The sequence below is a fragment of the Silene latifolia genome, chromosome 8 (assembly GCF_048544455.1).
Source record: "Silene latifolia isolate original U9 population chromosome 8, ASM4854445v1, whole genome shotgun sequence".
In the NCBI taxonomy this organism is placed as follows: Eukaryota; Viridiplantae; Streptophyta; class Magnoliopsida; order Caryophyllales; family Caryophyllaceae; genus Silene; species Silene latifolia.
The window spans coordinates 43,758,463-43,781,875 of NC_133533.1; the positions used below are offsets into that span (position 1 = coordinate 43,758,463).

Below are 23,413 nucleotides of genomic sequence, written 5' to 3' on the forward strand. Positions count from 1 at the left end.
TATTATTTAATTATGCGATAATTGAATAATAAATTATTTGAGACGGGAATTAATGATTAAACGGTTAATTATTAAATTTGTACAAATTTACTAATGTGATTAGTATTGGTACGTAAAATATATGTGTAGCTGTACACATATATTTACGGAGTGTTTTAGACGAATTTAATTGGGAAGCATTTAAACATAAATCGATGTTTAAATAAAATTTACATGTATTTGTGCGACAAATATAAGAACCAAAATGGACCCGTAAATAGGTCATTTTGGACCGTGTAAGGGCATGTGTTAGTGTGTGTGTTGCTTTATACACCATCATTTCTCTTACACATTTTACTTCCCCATAATTATATTTGTTCTAACCCATTCACATGAGGATTGAGTGTAATTAAAATAAAAAAAAATGACATTCCACCCTCCCTCTTCCAACCATCCCACACTCCTCTTTCTCCACTTTTATTGTTTATTTTTCACTTCACTTTATCTTTTGCATGTGGAGAAAAATAAAAGAGTTCATCTCTTTAAAAATCAAAAGAATATTATTAAGAGTTAATAATTCAAAACAAAATTACTAAGAGTGTTAGTAATAGATTTGTATATTTTTCAAGGGCAATCTTACAAAATATCTAGTTAATATTAGTAAGATTTTGGGCTAAGTTCTTGGGTGCTTAAGAAAGGAGGTGTTCTATTCTGGACACTTGAAGATGGAGGATCTTCCCTTTTATTTTAAGCTCAAGAACAACAAGATAGGAGATCTTGTTGTGCCCAAATACTACCATTTCTCAATGTAAGGAGAATTTGTTTTTCCTCATCTTTTATTTTAATATGCTTATATATTACATGCATAATGCATAGATCCAAAGATTTCTAAAATAAAGAAATTTTGATAACCTAATTAGAGAGGTCTAATTTGGGGTTATGGACTTTCACTAATTTGGCAGCATTCCGACTTAAAACATTCTTTTTTCAAAAGAGGTAAGTTCAAAAGTTCGGGTTTGAAAACATGGACTATTTTTCGAAAAAATGAGTTGAACATGACTCAAATTTCGAAAAAACAAAACGGTCTTTTTTTTTTTTAAAAAAAAAGTGATTTTCAAAAAAAAAATAAGAGACTTGACACGGGATTCACATAGCAAGTAGCCATTCGCATACGAGCATGAATGCATGAATGCTAGACTCAACTAAGTCTCGGTCGGTCTTCTAAATTGGGTCTATGCCAATGATCCTACTTCAGCTTGGAAGTAAAGCCCCCCATAAGCCTGTAACTTATGGTGTAGGAAATATCGGTATACTTCGTCAAGAAATTCGGATTATAACGAAATTATAATTATGAAATTACGAGTCATAAACGAAATTGGATAAACAAAAGAATGGAGATTAGAATCAACCTTCGGTCCTAGCAATTAGGCCTAAGAACAAATAGCGAGATCGATATTCTCCTAATTGTTGCACCCAAAATGCTTTGAGAAATGCCTCTCTTTTTGCTGGAATGAGATCCCTAATTTCTAATGATTTTAGGGTTTTTTTGTGATGTGAGAATTAGGTCAAAAAGAGGTAAGGAAAAATGATTCCCATTTACCTCTTTAACTGTCCAAAGCAAGAGCAAAATAAGGAAGATATTTTTCTTCCTTTTTTTCTCACTTTGACCGAAAAAAAACCACCAACCAAAATAAGGAGATAATCTTCTTATTTTGGTAGTTCTCATATTGTATAAAATGTGTATAATTATCAATTGTCGTTTATGTCGTCAGGTATTAATAAGTCCACACACAGCAGTTTGTACTCGATTTATTAATACCGGTCTGACATCATTTAATATGACAATTTCGTATAATATATACGTTAACTATAAATATCGCATATTTATAATTTGTAATTAAATATAACTGGTTACGTTTAATTACGAATTAACATCTTAATTCGTTTAAGCTAACATTATATACATTAATTAAATATAACAGTTTATATTCAATTTACGAATTAACAATTAATTCGTCTCAGCTGATATTATTTAATTGTATTAAATAATCGACTCATCATCACATTGACTAACCTTTTAGTCAAAAATATGGACTAACCTTTTAGTCATATAAGGCATCAATGTGATTATATTTTCATATAATCACATCACTCAAACACATCCTATAGGTGTGACTTTTAGGGACCAGTTGATCACCGCCATCAATATGATAATAACGTCAAACTTCTAGCAAGCCAACCGTTATTAGTAAACGGTAATCAACTGATAAAATACAAAGTATACCCTGTGAACCTATAAGAGATTTATAAACGTTATCAAACTAATTGTGGAGGACACTAGATCCAACATATGGTAGAACAAGTACTTGAAGATTCAGTAAGGACCACCTTTGTACTTAAACCGGGCATAGTGGACGTCATCTCTTTACCTTGAAATCTGTAAGATTCATTAATCTCTTTATTAGACACTTCTAATAACTTTATAATCCTAGTTTAGCCATAAACTAATAAGATCTTATGCTGCATAACAATATAATGCAAAGTAAGAGAAAACCGATCTACTTACAATGTAGGCCGAAATGGGTATACTAATTGGTCTCCTACCAAATTAGTCTTCGTAAAAATCGAGTGCCCCAAGGATGAATTTAGACCCAATAGTAGGATCTACTCCTCAAGGAATTGTACCAAGGTAATCACTCTTAATTCATATACTAATTTATGTACTAGAAATTAGAATATGAGCCCTTAAAATATAACTAATATTATTAGATTACTACTACTAGTAATGTTGTGATAATATTAGAGATTTGTGAGATTTACTTCTTAATCCTTATAAAACAAGTTAGAGAGAGAATACAAATTATCAATAATGATAATTTTATATGAATGAATTGTATGTCAAATAAGAAGCGAAAAACTCTCCTTATTCTACTAGGGTGGCCGGATGGTCCAAGGGGAAGGGTGCCCAATACTTGCACATATTTGTTTTTCTCAAGATACATAGGGTAAGGCTAGGTTTAGGTCTATTTTAGAAACATAATCATTGTGTCTAATTCTCAATTAGAGCAACAATTAAGTCCTAAAACTACTCAACCCCCTCCACTTTCACGGCACACACAACATTAAGGGGTACCATTTTAAGTTTGTCAATTGTCAATTTGTGTGGTGTGACATATTAGACATGTTACTAGACATGTTGTTTAATAATGCATTTTTAACTTATTAAAAATCATTATATATAAACAAAATAAATCACATACAAAATTGACTAGTAATTCACAATTACAAATACCTAAAATGGGTCATAGAATTATAAATCACAACTACTTGTATTTATAATAAACCATTCATTCTTATTTTAATTGTTTCATAAACAATAAATAAACCTTAAGTAATAAAACGATTTAATTACTTAGTACGAATCTTATTTAATCAAATTACAATAAGATACTTATTTTTACTCACAAAATCAATTGTTCAATTTTAAGGAACTAATTAACTTGTATCAACATACAATTAATTAATTAATCAATTAAGAGTGTTACCCTAGAGGTATGACTTTAAGGCATCAACTGATCACCACCGTCATACGACAGTAATGTCAAACTCTAGTAAGCCAATCATTACTGATTAATGTGGATCAGTTGATAATAAAATATTACTTTCCTTCAGCATTCTTAATATGAGATTTAAACATGTGATCGCATTATTGTCGAGGACACATACTCCAACAATCTCCCACTTGTCCGCGACAAGTGTGCGTCACTAATTCTCTTGTCCTATTACTATCTCCCACTCAATGCAAGGTGTCTTGCAGGTCGTACTTGCATTTGATCATATCATGAGTGGTTTCCTCAATCTGGAGAATAACTGTCTGACCGGAATTATCTACCGTAGATACCTTCCGAGCGTGGCCACGCATTTCCAGTTCATTACTCCTCGAGTGGCCTTGAGATATAAGATAACCCTGACAGGGATGGACAATTCCTATCGCACTCTTCCCTTGGAATAGCCACAACTCATCATGACCCAAAATATACCCATATGACCCCAATTACGAAGGTCGTAGAACATAAATCAAAGTCATTCTGAAACTTGTGCTTTATTAGGCGAACATTCTTTAGTCAAAGAATTGACTCATAAGAATACTATAGTAGCTCTTGCCACGACCAGGCTATAAAAATTTCCAAAACTCTATAAGCCCGACAGAGTGTCCCTAAAAGTCTGCCTATGTGATCGACTAGTCATCTCTCATGACTTTATGGCACTTGAACTCGCCATCAACCGCGTCACACTCTAGTTACTTCGAGATGTCACCTCATATAAGTAACTAGGGGCGAATCCTATGTTAATCTCGTTCACTTTAATGAGGTTCAATATTGTCTCAACAACCCATTTGGATATAACAAGGTAAAAGATGAGTTAACGATAACTCAAACAATAAATGTGATTATCACATACGAGTAGTCAATACCATATTACTACTCTATGTCTTATAATCAGAAGTGTATTTATACACTTGTCAAATGCAATAAAAGTTTAGCTCGTGGACATACCATGTTTCCAAATGTTCAAACTTATCAGCATCACGTATGGGCAATGGATTAGGGAAGGGAATACTCTATCGCAAAAGGGTATGAATTCATCAGAAATAAAGGGGAGAGAGTTCAGTGGCATCAGCTTGTATGGAATAAATACACTCTGCCTAAACACAGTTTCATATCCTGGATTTTTATGCATAATGCTCTAAACACTAAGGAAACGCTTCTCAAATTCGGGATCAGTGACAATGATACCTGTGAGATTTGTGGAACTGGATCTGAGATGGCTTCACATCTCTTCTTTGCATGTGAGTACAACTCCAGGGTCCTTAACCTTGTGGGCGGATTGATTGGATAGTGCTTTTCAGCGGATGATTTCCTAGAATGGAGGAGAGGTCTGAAGGGCTCTGGGATGCGGAAAGATATCATCAACGCCATCCTTAATGCGTGTATCTATGGCATCTGGAAGCAACGAAATCTATGTAAGCATGAATTAATTTTGATTAATCCTACGAAATTGGTTACCCAAATCATTAAGGAGGTAACAGATCGTACCTTGAGTCTCACTGAGAATCTGGGAGATAGAGACAAGGAATGGTTGGCAGGATTGCGAAATCGTGCTTGATTGATTGAGGAAGACGATCGTTTTTTGAGAGGTTGGTGGTAAAATGAGGAAAGTGAAGATGACCTCCTGGTGATTGTTGTCCAAAGATAGTCTGAGATTTAGTGGGTTATTTTTTGTTTTTTTGGCTGAGTTGGGCTGTTTAGTGTTTTGGAATAATTAGTTCCGGGTTGGGTCGTTGACCACTGGACTACTTGATGTATGGCTACGGTTTTTTTCAGTAATATACTTACATTTTACCGAAAAAAAATGTTCAAACTTTATGAATTGCGACTTTCTTCAATTTCATGTTAATCTCTTATAGCATGAACATTACTAAGTACATGTCTAGACTTCGTTCTAGACTCAGGCTCTTTAACTTGAAAGAAGCTCTCGCTATTATCATATAACTTGTGATGTGGGTTTTGGTGGACAACACTACTTGTAGTTTTTAAAGTACACCACTTAATCACAACGTACTTAGGTTCATTTTGTAGAATCTTGCAATGGATGACAATAAAATACCCTTTCTAGTCATTTTCTCCTTAGGTCCATAAAACTAGCCTAGGATTTTCACAAATCCAAATGAGTTTGGAAACTTGAGTTTGTGTAACCACTTAACACACAACTTATTATTCTTCCAAACTCTAGGACAGACCATTAGTTCTCCTTGAGAATTCATGACGGTTCCTTAAGGCTTACCAATGACTCTCATATGGGTTAGCATGTTATCGACTCTTCATGCTCCAAGCATGCGATTCATCTAGGACATGTGCATTATGGCATACGTGATTATTCTAATGGCGGAAACATTAGTAATTAATATCATGTAGACAACAGTTCTTAGGTTCATATGAATAATCATAATTCTATGATAATTCAATTTTTCATCAATATGAAAAACCTACTTAACTGGTTGATATCTTTAAGATGAAGGATCATTATCAATATAAGATACCCATCTAAGTGCCAATCCAACATCCCATGTTATAATTGATTTGCATAATGTCTAATTTCATCCAGAATTGAAAACCTAAATCCTTCTTTATGAAAGACAGTATTTGCACGTCATTCCCAATGAGCTATGCAATTCTTGAAGGATGATTGCTCCCACTGAATTTCATGTCTAAGCATGACTGTTACTGATTCCCACTTAATTCCTTGTGTACTCATGTTTTGTTTTTGACAACTCATTCGAAACATTACATGAATTGGAATGATCATTGCTCTTTTAAGTATTAGTTAAAACCATATATGTCTTCACATATCCCTTTCAAAATACCCATTTGGAAAGTGGTTTTAATACCTTACTTATTTTCATAATGAGGTATAGCAATGATTTGAATGTTTAGCATAGTTAACAATTAACTTAGCTTTCGTAGACATCGACATGCCTCTCTATGCAACTCTTAATCATAAATTTCTATTTACTTTGGATTGGTCTCAACAATCCCAAATAAATCCATTTACTTGCATAGATACCATTTTGGTTTCATAAGGCTCTTAAGTAAAATGTTGAATTTTAAAATCTCTAGTTAAATCCCTTTCATAGATTAAAATCTAATTTTCCAAAGAACATATTCTTTAGTCTTTTCATAAGTCTCAAGTTTCCTTAAGAAGGCTTCTTTTGTTGTCCTCACGTAGTTTCCTTAAGAACATCTTCTTTTGGTCTCCTCACGTAGTTCCCTTAAGAACATCTTCTTTTGGTCTCTTCACGTAGTTCCCTTAAGAACATCTTCTTTTGGTCTCTTCACGTAGATCCCATCTAGTCAAGGTTTGTGGCTAAATTCTCTCCCACTCTATCTTTAGGAAAAATACACTTTTTCTGCAAATATAGCTTTTGAGCCACAAATAATGATGGTGAAGGAGGAAAAGATATCACATTTTAACTTATAGTGATTAAATTTGAGACATATTGAAAAGATAATATAGACTAGATGATTCAATTTGATAGGTGTATCAAATAAGGTTGGTAACGTTCCCTAGTGTGAGTTCAATAACTCAACATAACTTCATAATTGATCTTTCATAAGTAAGTTGTGACTTTAGTCACATGACATAAGGAGAATCGAATTCATAGCTTATGGACATATAATGATTCGATCATTATATTTGTCTAATGATCAATTTGAGTTGATAAAATCTTAATGTTTCTCGATGCAAGTAGTGTATGATGACAAATTTTAGAATAAACGATACGATAAGGTGAGTGACTTGGGTTACAAACCAAGTCACCAATATCAAAAAAATAACCATTGTTTAAAGGAAACAAACAAATTTCTAAGTCGAACGAGGAAATCAAAAGAGTTCTAAAATTTCAAAATACGATAATAAAGACAAAGCAAAATGAGGCCAAGCCTCCATAGATCTAGCATTATGGGCGGCTACATATAGCATCCCTTAAGATATTCTAAGCTTGCTTATCTTTGCCCTTGTCCTTGCTTGGATGCCCTAATTACAATAAAAAGGGTAATCATCACAACTTGTATCAAAATACCAAAGTTGAGATCGAAACATAAAAGATAGGGATAGTGATTTACCTACTGGAACAATCTTTCCAGCTTTGATATCGCCAAGATATTTAGGACAATTCCTCTTCCAATGGCCAACACTATAAATATAGTGGCATTTGTCCTCGGAGGAGGCACCCTTTTTGGACTTAGAGAAGCTAGCTTCAAAAGCCTTCCCTTTGCCCTTGTTGGGAGTTGGCTTCTTACTCTTGTTGCCACCTTTCTTGAATTTCCCTTTGGTCTTTTGATTAATGTTGAGCACATATTTGGTGGTGCTAGCATTTAGCCCCATGTCCCTCTCGGCTTTCACAAGCATTTTGTGCAATTCATCGAGGGAAACTTTCAAGTTATGTATATTAAAATTCACCCTGAATTGTACATATGCGTTAACTTTGTTTAAGGAATGAAGAATTCGGTCAATGATGAGTTCTTCGGGAATCTCTACCTTTTGCAATTTTAGAGTCTCAACATGCTCCATCAACATGAGCACATGAGGGCTAACGTTTTTGCCCGCCTTGATATTGAGATCGAAGAAGGCGGATGCCGCTTAATATTGAATGATCCTCGGAGCGTGTGAAAACATGGTCACAAGCTTCGTGTAGATCTCATAGGTGGTGCTAATCTTTATAGCACTCCTTTGGAGTTCGGCCTCCATATAGAAGATCAACACATTTTTGATCGCGGCCGAGTCCTTTTGGTAAGTCCCATAGGCTTGCCTAGCGGCGGGGGTAGACCTAGCGGTAGGTGCGGCGGGAGAGGCCTCGCTGAGGTAACGAAGTTTGTCGTCACCCTCCGCGGCCAATCGGAGTTGAGCGTCCCAATCGGCGATGTTGGACCCATTCTTTTCTAATTTACATCGATCCACGAAGGATCGGAGCCAAGAAGCAATGGTGAGAGTGATTGAGCTAGTGGTTGCGGATGAATTTGGAGTTGCCATTGCAATTGAGAAAACAATTTCGACTACAATATAGGAAGTGAAGGAATTAATAAACATTTATCGTTTTAATAATACTTGTAAACATTTTAAACAAGTTTTAAGCATTTATATAGTGACCTCTACCCAACTATTATAAATGATCCTGAGATCCAAATTCATATCAATTCGGGCACGGTGAGCCGATTCATCCCTTATCAATATAACTCGGTGGATTAACTCTTTAATCGATTCTACTTCTAGAACTCTCGGTCGATAAAATTACTTTAATATTTATCTTAAGCCCGGAACACATGTGGCTACGGTCGCGAATACTTCCGTTGAACTCAATCCAAATTTCGATGTAATAACAATTTACTACCCGCTTACCAAACGTAACAAGTTTAGCACCCCGGTGAGCCGAGCCTACTTCCTTATGAAATTGGGAGTCATGGTTCTACTATTTGGTAAGGCTAATTCTCAATTCTTATTTACTAAGAGGTCTTTTCAATTTATTATCTATCTCGTTTTAAGTGAACTAAAGCGGTGAACTACGATAATCATAATTGACATGGTCGATGACTCGATAAAATAATATGCATGTGTAGTTATGGCGATTTGGCTATGCATGCAAACATATAAAACAAATGCAAAGCAAAACGATAAAATCCTATTATGGCCTTCCTAAAAAAAAGTAAATCTAATAGACTATATACAAATTCGGAAACCCACTCCTTTGGTCCCTTGAACTTCATTTGGCACGCACTCCAAGGCAACACCGTCTTTGTCGAAACGCCTTCTCGAATGGCACCGTCTTCAAGGAACTCCGGAATTAATAAATTACATAGCTTTTCTACTTTATACATTATAAAAAGAAAAACAAAATAAAATAAAAGTGATACGAGATTACATTAATTACAACCGAATCGATATCCCCATTCATTTCGGGAAATATCAATTAAAAAATAAGGCCATACTAAGTACAAATTACATAATTCAAAAATTATATAAAATAAAACATGACATTCATACTAAAATTTCAGCATTAATATATGTATAAAACATGCCATGTGATGTGCCAAATCGCTCTATTTAAGCTAATATCGTATATTCGGTCCGGTTTTATGGATAATTGTGACAATTAACTTATTAAAATCACACAATATTACATAAATCAAATCTATGTCCAAGTTAATTACCCCAACCTTCTTAGGACTCAAAAATTTAGTCTGCACTAAATATTTGACAATAATTCAACTTGATATTTTATTATTGCTCTTTAAACACTATTATTCATAATAATAAAGAAATAATTCCCAATAAGTCATAAAAATTCGAAAATTTCAAAATCATAATTTTGTATATTCTAGAAAATTCCCAACCTTCCAAAACTTTAATAAAATTTGCCCTTAGAATATTTTAAATTTATTTCACAAGGAAATCATATAATACATAACTTTATCCCATTAATTCCAAATTAAACATAAAATTATTTAATAAATCAAAATTAAAATTTTGAATATTCTAAATAAGTTTTTAGAACTTGGAAAAGACAAATTTTTAGGTCCAAAAATCGAATTTATAATTATGACTATTTAAAGTTTCTATTTATTAATTTTACAATAAAAAAATCAATAAACATCCAAATCAAACGAAAGTTGACATTCAACTTTAGTCAAAGAATTGACTCATAAGAATACTATAGTAGTTCTTGCCACGACCAGGCTATAAAAATTTCCAGAACTCTATAAGCCCGACAGAGTGTCCCTAACAGTCTGCCTATGTGATCGACTAGTCATCTCTCATGACTTTATGTCACTTGAACTCGCCATCAACCGCGTCACACTCTAGGTACTTCGAGATGTCACCTCATATAAGTAACTAAGGGCGAATCCTATGTTAATCCCATTCACTTTAATGAGGTTCAATATTGTCTCAACAACCCATTTGGATATAACAAGGTACAAGATGAGTTAACGATAACTCAAACAATAAATGTGATTATCACATACGAGTAGTCAATACCATATTACTACTCTATGTCTTATAATCAGAAGTGTATTTATACACTTGTCAAATGCAATAAAAGTTTAGCTCGTGGACATACCATGTTTCCAAATGTTCAAACTTATCAGCATCACGTATGGGCAATGGATCAGGGAAGGGAATACTCTATCGCAAAAGGGTATGAATTCATCAGAAATAAAGGGGAGAGAGTTCAGTGGCATCAGCTCGTATGGAATAAATACACTCTGCCTAAACACAGTTTCCTATCCTTGATTTATATGCATAATGCTCTAAACACTAAGGATAAGCTTCTCAAATTCGGGATCAGTGACAATGATACCTGTGAGATTTGTGGAACTGGATCTGAGACGGCTTCACATCTCTTCTTTGCATATGAGTACAGCTCCAGGCTCCTTAACCTTGTGGGCGGATTGATTGGAGAGTGCTTTTCAGCGGATGATTTCCTAGAATGGAGGAGAGGTCTGAAGGGCTCTGGGATGCGGAAAGATATCATCAACGCCATCCTTAATGTGTGTATCTATGGCATCTGGAAGCAACGAAATCTATGTAAGCATGAATTAATTTTGATTAATCCGACGAAATTGGTTACCCAAATCATTAAAGAGGTAACAGATCGTACCTTGAGTCTCACTGAGAATCTGGGAGATAGAGACAAGGAATGGTTGGCAGGATTGCGAAATTGTGCTTGATTGATTGAGGAAGACGATCGTTTTTTGAGAGGTTGGTGGTAAAATGAGGAAAGTGAAGATGATCTCCTGGTGATTGTTGTCCAAAGATAGTCTGAGATTTAGTGGGTTCTTTTTTGTTTTTTTGGGCTGAGTTGGGCTGTTTAGTGTTTTGGATTAATTAGTTCCGGGTTGGGTCGTTGACCACTGGACTACTTGATGTATGGCTACGGTTTTTTCTAGTAATATACTTACATTTTACCGGAAAAAAAAAATGTTCAAACTTTATGAATTGCGATTTTCTTCAATTTCATGTTAATCTCTTATAGCATGAACTTTACTAAGTACATGTCTAGACTTCGTTCTAGACTCAGGCTCTTTAACTTGAAAGAAGCTCTCGCTATTATCATATAACTTGTGATGTGGATTTTGGTGGACAACACTACTTGTAGTTTTTAAAGTACACCACCTAATCACAACGTACTTAGGTTCATTTCGTAGAATCTTGCAATGGATGATAATAAAATACCCTTTCTAGTCATTTTCTCCTTAGGTCCGTAAAACTAGCCTAGGATTTTCACAAATCCAAATGAGTTTGGAAACTTGAGTTTGTGTAACCACTTAACACACAACTTATTATTCTTCCAAACTCTAGGACAGACCATTAGTTCTCCTTGAGAATTCATGACGGTTCCTTAAGGCTTACCAATGACTCTCATATGGGTTAGCATGTTATCGACTCTTCATGCTCCAAGCATGCGATTCATCTAGGACATGTGCATTATGGCATACATGATTATTCTAATGGCGGAAACATTAGTAATTAATATCATGTAGACAATAGTTCTTAGGTTCATATGAATAATCATAATTCTTTGATAATTCAATTTTTCATCAATTTGAAATACCTACTTAACTAGTTGATATCTTTAAGATGAAGGATCATTATCAACATAAGATACCCATCTAAGTGCCAATACAACATCCCATGTTATAATAAATTTGCATAATGTCTAATTTCATCCAGAATTGAAAACCGAAATCCTTCTTTATGAAAGACAGTATTTGCACGTCATTCCCAATGAGCTATGCAATTCTTGAAGGATGATTGCTCCCACTGAATTTCATGTCTAAGCATGACTGTTACTGATTCCCACTTAATTCCATGTGTACTCATGTTTTGTTTTTGACAACTCATTCGAAACATTACATGAATTGGAATGATCATTGCTCTTTTAAGTATTAGTTAAAACCATATATGTCTTCACATATCCCTTTCAAAATACCCATTTGGAAAGTGGTTTTAATACCTTACTTATTTTCATAATGAGGTATAGCAATGATTTGCATCTTTAGCATAGTTAACAATTAACTTAGCTTTCGTAGACATCGACATGCCTCTCTATGCAACTCTTAATCATAAATTTCTATTTACTTTGGAGTGGTCTCAACAATCCCAAATAAATCCATTTACTTGCATAGATACCATTTTGGTTTCATAAGGCTCTTAAGTAAAATGTCGAATTTTAAAATCTCTAGTTATATCCCTTTCATAGATTAAAATCTAATTTTCCAAAGAACATATTCTTTAGTCTTTTCATAAGTCTCAAGTTTCCTTAAGAACGCTTCTTTTGTTGTCCTCACGTAGTTTCCTTAAGAACATCTTCTTTTGGTCTCCTCACGTAGTTCCCTTAAGAACATCTTCTTTTGGTCTCTTCACGTAGTTCCCTTAAGAACATCTTCTTTTGGTCTCTTCACGTAGATCCCATCTAGTCAAGGTTTGTGGTTAAATTCTCGCCCACTCTATATTTAGAAAAAATACACTTTTTCTGCAAAGATAGCTTTTGAGCCACAAATAATGATGGTGAAGGAGAAAAGATATCACATTTTAACTTATAGTGATTAAATTTGAGACATATTGAAAAGATAATATAGACTAGATGATTCAATTTGATAGGTGTATCAAATAAGGTTGGTAACGTTCCCTAGTGTGAGTTCAATAACTCAACATAACTTTATAATTGATCTTTCATAAGTAAGTTGTGACTTTAGTCACATGACATAAGGAGAATCGAATTCATAGCTTATGGACATATAATGATTCGATCATTATATTTGTCTAATGATCAATTTGAGTTGATAAAATCTTAATGTTTTTCGATGCAAGTAGTGTATGATGACAAATTTTAGAACAAACGATACGATAAGGTGAGTGACTTGGGTTACAAACCAAGTCACCAATATCCAAAATATAACCATTGTTTAAAGGAAACAAACAAATTTCCAAGTCGAACGAGGAAATCAAAAGAGTTCTAAAATTTCAAAATACGATAATAAAGACAAAGCAAAATGAGGCCAAGCCTCCATAGATCTAGCATTATGGGCGGCTACATATAGCATCCCTTAAGATCTTCTAAGCTTGCTTTTCTTTGCCCTTGTCCTTTTTTGGATGCCCTAATTACAATAAAAAGGGTAATCATCACAACTTGTATCAAAATACCAAAGTTGAGATCGAAACATAAAAGATAGGGATAATGATTTACCTACTGGAACAATCTTTCCAGCTTTGATATCGCCAAGATATTTAGGACAATTCCTCTTCCAATGCCCAACACTATAACTATAGTGGCATTTGTCCTCGGAGGAGGCACCCTTTTTGGACTTAGAGAAGCTAGCTTCAAAAGCCTTCCCTTTGCCCTTGTTGGGAGTTGGCTTCTTACTCTTGTTGCCACCTTTCTTGAATTTCCCTTTGCTCTTTTGATTAATGTTGAGCACATCTTTGGTGGTGCTAGCATTTAGCCCCATGTCCCTCTCGGCTTGCACACGCATTTTGTGCAATTCATCGAGGGAAACTTTCAAGTTTTGTATATTAAAATTCACCCTGAATTGTACATATGCGTTAACTTTGTTTAAGGAATGAAGAATTCGGTCAATGATGAGTTCTTCGGGAATCTCTACCTTTTGCAATTTTAGAGTCTCAACATGCTCCATCAAGTTGAGCACATGAGGGGTAACTTTTTGGCCCTCCTTGATATTGAGATCGAAGAATGCGGATGCCACTTAATATTGAATGATCTTCGGAGCTTGTGAAAACATGGTCACAAGCTTCGTGTAGATATCATAGGTGGTGCTAATCTTTATAGCACTCCTTTGGAGTTCGGCCTCCATAGGGAAGATCAACACATTTTTGATCGCGGCCGAGTCCTTTTGGTAAGTCTCATAGGCTTGCCTAGCGGCGGGGGTAGACCTAGCGGCAGGTGCGGCGGGAGAGGCTTCGCTGAGGTAACGAAGCTTGTCGTCACCCTCCGCGGCCAATCGGAGTTTAGCGTCCTAATCGGCGAAGTTGGACCCATTCTTTTCTAATTTACATCGATGCATGAAGGATCGGAGCCAAGAAGCAATGGTGAGAGTGTTTCAGCTAGTGGTTGCGGATGAATTTGGAGTTGCCATTGCAATTGAGAAAACAATTTCGACTACAAAATAGGAAGTGAAGGAATTAATAAACATTTATCGTTTTAATAATACTTGTAAACATTTTAAACAAGTTTTAAGCATTTATATAGTGAACTCTACCCAACTATTATAAATGATCCCGAGATCCAAATTCATATCAATTCGGGCACGGTGAGCCGATTCATCCCTTATCAATATAACTCGGTGGATTAACTCTTTAATCGATTCTACTTCTAGAACTCTCGGTCGATAAAATTACTTTAATATTTATCTTAAGCCCGGAACACATGTGACTACGGTCGCGAATACTTCCGTTGAGCTCAATCCAAATTTCGATGTAATAACAATTTACTACCCGCTTACCCAACGTAACAAGTTTAGCACCCCGGTGAGCCGAGCCTACTTCCTTATGAAATTGGGAGTCATGGTTCTACTATTTGGTAAGGCTAATTCTCAATTATTATTTACTAAGAGGTCTTTTCAATTTATTATCTATCTCGTTTTAAGTGAACTAAAGCGGTGAACTACGATAATCATAATTGACATGGTCGATGACTCGATAAAATAATATGCATGTGTAGTTGTGACGATTTGGCTATGCATGCAAACATATAAAACAAATGCAAAGCAAAACGATAAAATCCTATTATGGCCTTCCTAAAAAAAAGTAAATCTAATAGACTATATACAAATTCGGAAACCAACTCCTTTGGTCCCTTGAACTTCATTTGGCACGCACTCCAAGGCAACACCGTCTTTGTCGGAACGCCTTCTCGAATGGCACCGTCTTCAAGGAACTCCGGAATAAATAAATTACATAGCTTTTCTACTTTATACATTATAAAAAGAAAAACAAAATAAAATAAAAGTGATACGAGATTACATTAATTACAACCGAATCGATTATAACACCCCCGCACACAAGAACGCCTTACCAAGGACCATTCTAGTGTATGACGGTGTCACCATCTCGGTTTCCCGAGGATGTAGATCAAATTAGACAATACAAGAACAATAATATAATATTAGAATATCTATCACAATGTCTTTGTATTCAAAGTCTCTAAAAAAATAAGGTTCAATTACAACACTTGTGATTCTACATCTTTAGACCAGTGGCGTGATGACTCGATCCCTCCAATCCCAGCAGCAGTAATCAACAATACATGCTAAACCAACTGCTCACCATCCCCGAATGGATCACCGCAGATACCACAAAACAACACGGGGTCAGTACTGACTAACCAAATATAAGACGAGACAATAAAGTAAACAGCTGATCATCCCCTATCTCAACCTCACCACATCGTACCATAACCGACTACACCGCGAAGAGTGTAGCCCTGCCAGATTACCCATCGCAACAGGTAACCCTCGCCGCCAGTGGGTGACCGCAGTCCATCCCCACCTAGTCCAGCTCATCATCGAGCGACTAACATTCCCTGTCCCTTAATGTGCACATCCCCTCCCGTGACGGGTTCCACGGAGGGCGAACTAGGGTGTGAAGCCACTCCCGCAAGTGACTCCACCACCATCACACCTACAGCATCACAACTGTCACACCACAACGACATCATCACCCCAACGGCCATACTCCGATGATCAGAAGATAATCACAAATCACAATACAATCATAATCTCAAATCAATTAACAGTAGACTGAGTAGGGAGACCCTACCTCATCGCAAAGCATGGGGGATTTCCATTTACAGCTACGCACGACTCCAGTAAGCATCCTAACAATGATAACCGTATCCTATTACACGACCATACACAGAAAATCATTCAAAAGGACACAAGGCAGAAACTTACTTAACCTTACACATTGGTGACGACATAGACAACCACCGCCCACCTCGTCCTTGCTCCGCGAATCCCGATATCCCCATGGTAGAGGTTTAGGCTAATTTCATTAAGGTAGGAAGCTATGGAGTGATAGAGGAGGGAGATGGTCTAGGGTTAGAGAAAGAGAAACTGTCGAGGAAATGAAAAAATAGAAATGAATCTCGCGAACTCGCATTTATAATAACGTGTCGACAGCGGCCATACTCGGTCGAGTATAGGAATACTCGGCCGAGTAGGCTCCACTCGGTCGAGTGCTGCTAATACTCGGCCGAGTGGTCTCAGCTAGGTCGAGTAACTAACCTATACGTCTCCTATTACAAGTCTGGTCCCTCACCCATTCATCCCTAAGGTCTGTTTGATCGACAATATCGGTCAACAACGTTCCTAAAAGTCCTGGATGTTACAATATTCCCCCCTTAAAAGAACTTCGTCCCCGAAGTTCAGCCTGTACAATACCCCCCGCAAGATTACGTACCATGACCTTAACCACCTTCACAAAGGTACACAAGTTCACACTATCCATACATTACCATCAGCCATCTTACTCAACAACAATCACTTATCACAGCTACCTTTCCAAACAATGCTACTCGCTAACTTACACATATAAATACGGAGATTAGTGAAATTCCTATGCCTTATTTTGCCAAACATGGCACCACCACTATTGACCCTAAAACACGTATGCAAACCCATTCTCAAAACAGTATTCAACCATATACTTACACAAGTATGCAATTGCAACACCTTACATAAGGTAAGAAAACCATACACAAATGTAAACTACCACGTTCCGTACGCTTATATTAAATATACAAATGCAAAGCGATACACCATTATAAAATACATAAGTACACAATCACTACATTCCGAACACGTATACCTAAAGAAAACATAATTGTAGTCCAGTAATTCCTAATGTGGACACACCTAACATACATATGATTCCCAATATTTCATAAAATTAAATACTTACACATAAATAAAATACATATTTATACTTGGTTTCGCGACATTACTCTTCCCCTCTAAAAAGGAACTTCGTCCCCGAAGTTCACCACTAATCACTTCCCTAAACCCCACGCTAAAACGTACTACATGACGGCGACATTACTCATAAATTCTTGTAGCCCAACTTGTTCTACGACATTACACTCTTGTGACTTATAAAGGCCAAATATCTCAGCAACCAACATATATATTCTTATAGCGACAATTAGCATATAAAATAATTGAAAAAGAACAGGTCTATACGTAACTTCATTGAAACATTTATCATTGTAACCAAACATATACATACGTATAAAACTTATTACAGTGACCACGTGATATGAGTAAAGTGTTATCTTCAGATACTTAAATGTCTAGGGTATTCCACCCCTAAATAACTATCCTGTGTTACGCAACAAAACATTCATAGATTTATAGCCGATACCAACAATCACAAATCCATAATATCATAATGATTCATCTGTGGGACGTCATCTAGTGTAACATAGTAAAACAAGGAGCTAACAAGCTTTGTCATACAATTATCACGTAACTATGAAATTCTAACGAATTTCCGTAATACTTCTGAACTCGCAACAATCGGCCGAGTATGAAAGGCTACTCGGTCGAGTAAGTTATACTCGATCGAGTATGGGAATACTCGGCCGAGTAAGCTCTACTCGGTCGAGTAGTAACCTATACTCGGTCGAGTATAACCGCCAGAGAGCGTTTTGCCGATATCACCTAGCTGTCACTAACAACCTGCATCAATTCTTTACAATAGTTTAAAATATAACTAATTCCTACATTAAGGGACATTCAACACTTCGCCATACGATAACCAAGTAACGGCCTTATGGCCAAATACAATCATCCAATAAAAGATACGAAATACCGGTAATAACATCCAAAGAAGAAATAATACTCCAACCAACAAAGTAAATCCACCACAACCAAATAAATCTGACATCGAAGAACTCAAAGTAAGTAATCTAACGACATACGACCACTAACGAGGACCCTCCTCCATGCCATCATCTCCACCTGCGCCCGAGGTACCTGCACCTGAACTCCTTGCTCCTGGGAAGCCTGCTGCTGCTGAGTAGTCCCCTCCTAGCTGACTGCCGGAGTTGGCTCCCCACGGTCCCGCGAGGTAGTTAAACTCAGTCTCCTCTGGAGGTCTCCAGAAACTCGGGTCCACCCCATAGCTGTGGAACACTCCCGTATCCACTCCCGATCCTCTCCACCAGACAGGCTGTGCCAACTCAGTCCCGATGCCCTGATTAAGGGTCATCTCGTGTAGGTTGCGGAGCACCAAAGTAGAAGAGATCCGCTCAGCCAGCTCATGAGGCTGCATCCTAGGGTCATGCACCGTAGGGTATGTCGAGTACTGATAAGGATGGTAAGAGTAGGAGTCGGGGGCAGAGTAAGAGGGCTCAGACACAACCGGGTCTACCCTAGGCTGCCTAACTCTACGACGCTCCCTAGGTGGGGGAGGTGCCTGCTGCTGTCCCTCATATACGGTGACAGGCTCAGGTAAGTCCAGGAGAATCCGTGGGTCAATCAGGTAAGACTGGGGCTCAGGTCTAGGAATGCCACAAGGCTCCCACTCGGCCAAATGATCAACAACAGGGAGATGAGCTGGGTCCGGAAGCACCATCCACATAGTTCCTCTCACTCTCCAAGCATACGACCCATCATCCATCTTCCTCAACCATCGGTTCTGACGCCAGTACTGGGCGTCCATGGTGGGTACAACCTCAACATACTCATTCCCCTCAGGAGGTGGGGCCTCAAAGTTGGTCAAACGCTGAGCTAGGCGGGTCACTATGGCCCCGCAAGCAATGAATCGGGTCTCAGACTGTGCCATGCGCTCCAGACTAGAGCACACTATACCAGGAGCACTGTAGTAAAACGGTTTCCGGCGGTGGAGGTTAAGGTAAGACATAAGGAGCATGACTTCGTGAGAATTGAGCTTACTCACGTCCTCTCTCGAGTACAAAGAAAACAGTCATCATCCTTAGAAACATACGAAGGGACACGTCTTTGAATGTCATTAATCAACATGGCACCGACGCTAGGGCGGTCCGCGCGACCAAATACGGAAGGTGCTGAGGTGCGCTACTGTTCTTGGCCACGTCACTAAGATAGTCGTCCTCCTCGGCCTCTAAACCCAAATGGTCAGCCAACTCATCAAGGGTAAGCTCATGATCCTCATTCATGAGACGAAAAGAGACGGTCTTGCCCTTCCTATCATAAACAAAAGAGCTCAAAACTCTAAGGTCAAGTGGGGGTAGGATTTCTTTCTCAAGTGATACAACCCCTCCATGCCCAAAATCTTGAAAATGTGAACTATGTCCTCCTTAATTCCCAAAGTCTCAAGGATACTAGGGTTGACACAACGGGTGGGGCGAAAAGGACGGCGCATAAGAGCCACGAAAGCCTTACGATGATCGAAATTAGCAAAAATTACCGATGGATGTGCCTCCACCGGCGGTACAACCGGTCCACTGCTACATTGCCCAGCCTCGAGTTGGACATTCGCGCGAGGTCTCTTGTTGGGTAAACCTCTAGTTTTCACCATACTGCAAGAAAATCATTTTTAACAAAGGATTGACACTTGAAAGTTCTTAGCACAAAAGATGGTCTGTTTTACTTGTATCACGATTTTAGAATGAGGTTTCTAAGATAACTATCAGAAAATCACCAACTACTTTACAATTCATATGGTTCCAAGTTTTCAAATTCTTCAAATCAAAGGATACTCATCAACAATAAGGGAAATTTCGTTTTTGCTAACCCTAGAATTCAGAATTTGGATTTTACCTCATAAAATGATCAACCACAATGTACACAAGGTCTATAGGTAGTCGAATTCGAAACTCAATAAGTTTAAGACAGAATTTCGATTGTTTTTAACAAGAAATTGAAATATAGCATGCTAATACACAATGTCTTTGAAAACAATTAAGGAATTTGAGTTTAAATCTTACCTTAAACTGATTTAGGGCAAATAAGAACAAGTGTGACACCAAGATTTTACCCAAGAGCTTGAGAAAGGATGAGTATGGAGTTTTAGAGAGAAGGAAAGATGAAGATGGGAGGCGGAAATAAGAAAGAAAAGCACGAAATTAGGGTGTTTGTATAACCCGCAAATGGCCTGCTACAGCAATGCTCGGTCGAGTGTTGGGAATACTCGGCCGAGTGTTCACTACTCGGTCGAGTGTTCACTACTCGGTCGAGTGTTTAGGATACTCGGCCGAGTGTTCACTACTCGGTCGAGTGTTTAGGATACTCGGCCGAGTGTACATTGCTCGGTCAAGTACCTTTCTTACTCGATCGAGTTTTGAAGAACAGAAGCGACTATTACTTCCACATTACGGACACTCGGTGTTGGGACTTGGTACTCGGCCGAGTATGATCTACTCGGTCGAGTTTTCTGAAAACGAAAAGGGAGTAGCAACTTTTCATTATTCCTGCAAAATTAAACAATATCGTTCGGAGTTCCGGACATCCGGCTCGTCACTATTAACGTTTGTTTCTACCACATAAACACATATCACATAACCCTATCATTAGAACAACCATCATTCCTACCTTTATCCCTCCCTTTACCACAAATTATCTAATTCTATCCTTATAGCATACTCGCAACTAACTACAGTACTTGCAAGGTTAAATTCTTATGTCACATCATCTTTAATTCCGCTCAACACCAGAAACACACCAAAATCACATTTGCGACGTAGCAATTCAGTACACAACACATTCATCGTAAAGCCATCTGATTAATTTGTCAATGCTCGCACATTGCAATAGTTCCACATTCACTTCCACTTTTCCACACATATATCCAACACATACCACTCTACTAATAGATACACACATATTAGATGCACACAACATACATCACCAAGCAATCAACGACCCACACTAGCTACCCTTTTTCCCGTGTCTGGCTTAAGTCTGATGGGGCCATGATTTTGAAATGAGGGCGCCTACTCACCCAAAATCTAGCATCAGCTGGGGCTCCCAACGTACATACACCAGGTTCATTTTAATTGACACTCTATGTTCATTAATTTTGTTAGTTCAGGTTCCAAAATCGTCGGCTCTGATACCACTTTGTAACACCCCCGCACATAAGAACGCCTTACCAAGGACCATTCTAGTGTATGACGGTGTCACCATCTCGGTTTCCCGAGGAAGTAGATCAAATTAGACAATACAAGAACAATAATATAATATTAGAATATCTATCACAATGTCTTTCTATTCAAAGTCTCTAAAAAAATAAGGTTCAATTACAACACTTGTGATTCTACATCTTTAGACCAGTGGCGTGATGACTCGATCCCTCCAATCCCAGCAGTTAGCGGTAATCAACAATACCGCTAAAACCAACTCGCCACCATCCCCGAATGGATCACCGCAGATACCACAAAACAACACAGGGTCAGTACTGACTAACCAAATATAAGACGAGACAATAAAGTAAACAACTGATCATCCCCTATCTCAACCTCACCACATCGTACCATAATCGACTACACCGCGAAGAGTGTAGCCCTGCCAGATTACCCATCGCAACAGGTAACCCTCGCCGCCAGTGGGTGACCGCAGTCCATCCCCACCTAGTCCAGCTCATCATCGAGCGACTAACATTCCCTGTCCCTTAATGTGCACATCCCCTCCCGTGACGGGTTCCACGGAGGGCGAACTAGGGTGTGAAGCCACTCCCGCAAGTGACTCCACCACAATCACACCTACAACATCACAACTGTCACACCACAACGACATCATCACCCCAACAGCCATACTCCGATGATCAGAAGATAATCACAAATCACAATACAATCATAATCTCAAATCAATTAACAGTAGACTGAGTAGGGAGACCCTACCTCATCGCAAAGCATGGGGATTTCCATTTATTTCTACGCACGACTCCGATAAGCATCCTAACAATGATAACCGTATCCTAGTACACGACCATACACAGAAAATCATTCAAAAGGACACAAGGCAGAAACTTACTTAACCTTACACATTGGTGACGACATAGACAACCACCGCCCACCTCGTCCTTGCTTCGCGAATCCCGATATCCCCATGGTAGAGGTTTAGGCTAATTTCATTAAGTTAGGAAGCTATGGAGTGATAGAGGAGGGAGATGGTCTAGGGTTAGAGAAAGAGAAACTGTCGAGGAAATGAGAAAATAGAAATGAATATCGCGAACTCGCATTTATAATAACGTGTCGACAGCGGCCATACTCGGTCGAGTATAGGAATACTCGGCCGAGTAGGCTCCACTCGGTCGAGTACTGCTAATACTCGGCCGAGTGGTCTCAGCTAGGTCGAGTAACTAACCTATACGTCTCCTATTACAAGTCTGGTCCCTCACCCATTCATCCCTAAGGTCTGTTTGATCGACAATATCGGTCAACAACGTTCCTAAAAGTCCTGGATGTTACATCGATAAGGAAATATCAATTAAAAAATAAGGCCATACTAAGTACAAATTACATAATTAAAAAATTATATAAAATAAAACATGACATTCATAATAAAGTTTCAGCATTAATATATGTATAAAACATGCCTTGCGATGTGCCAAATCGCTCTATTTAAGCTAATATCGTATATTCGGTCCGGTTTTATGGATAATTGTGACAATTAACTTATTAAAATCACACAATATTACATAAATCAAATCTATGTCCAAGTTAATTACCCCAACCTTCTTAGGACTCAAAAATTTAGTCTTCACTAAATATTTGACAATAATTCAACTTGATATTTTATTATTGCTCTTTAAACACTATTATTCATAATAATAAAGAAATAATTCCCAATAAGTCATAAAAATTCGAAAATTTCAAAATCAT

The 23,413-nt window shown here is 37.5% G+C and overlaps 1 protein-coding gene across 1 annotated transcript; it reads left to right on the forward strand.

The window, feature by feature from the left end:
* Positions 1 to 10,694: 10,694 nt before the first annotated feature.
* LOC141595104 (uncharacterized) lies at positions 10,695 to 11,261 on the forward strand. The gene has a single exon (XM_074415077.1). The coding sequence runs from the start codon at positions 10,695 to 10,697 to the stop codon at positions 11,259 to 11,261; it is 567 nt and encodes a 188-aa protein (XP_074271178.1).
* Positions 11,262 to 23,413: the final 12,152 nt, after the last annotated feature.

Excerpts from the sequence above, each read along its gene's own strand:
- LOC141595104 (XM_074415077.1), top strand. The coding sequence starts at position 10,695 with ATGGATCAGGGAAGGGAATACTCTATCGCAAAAGGGTATGAATTCATC.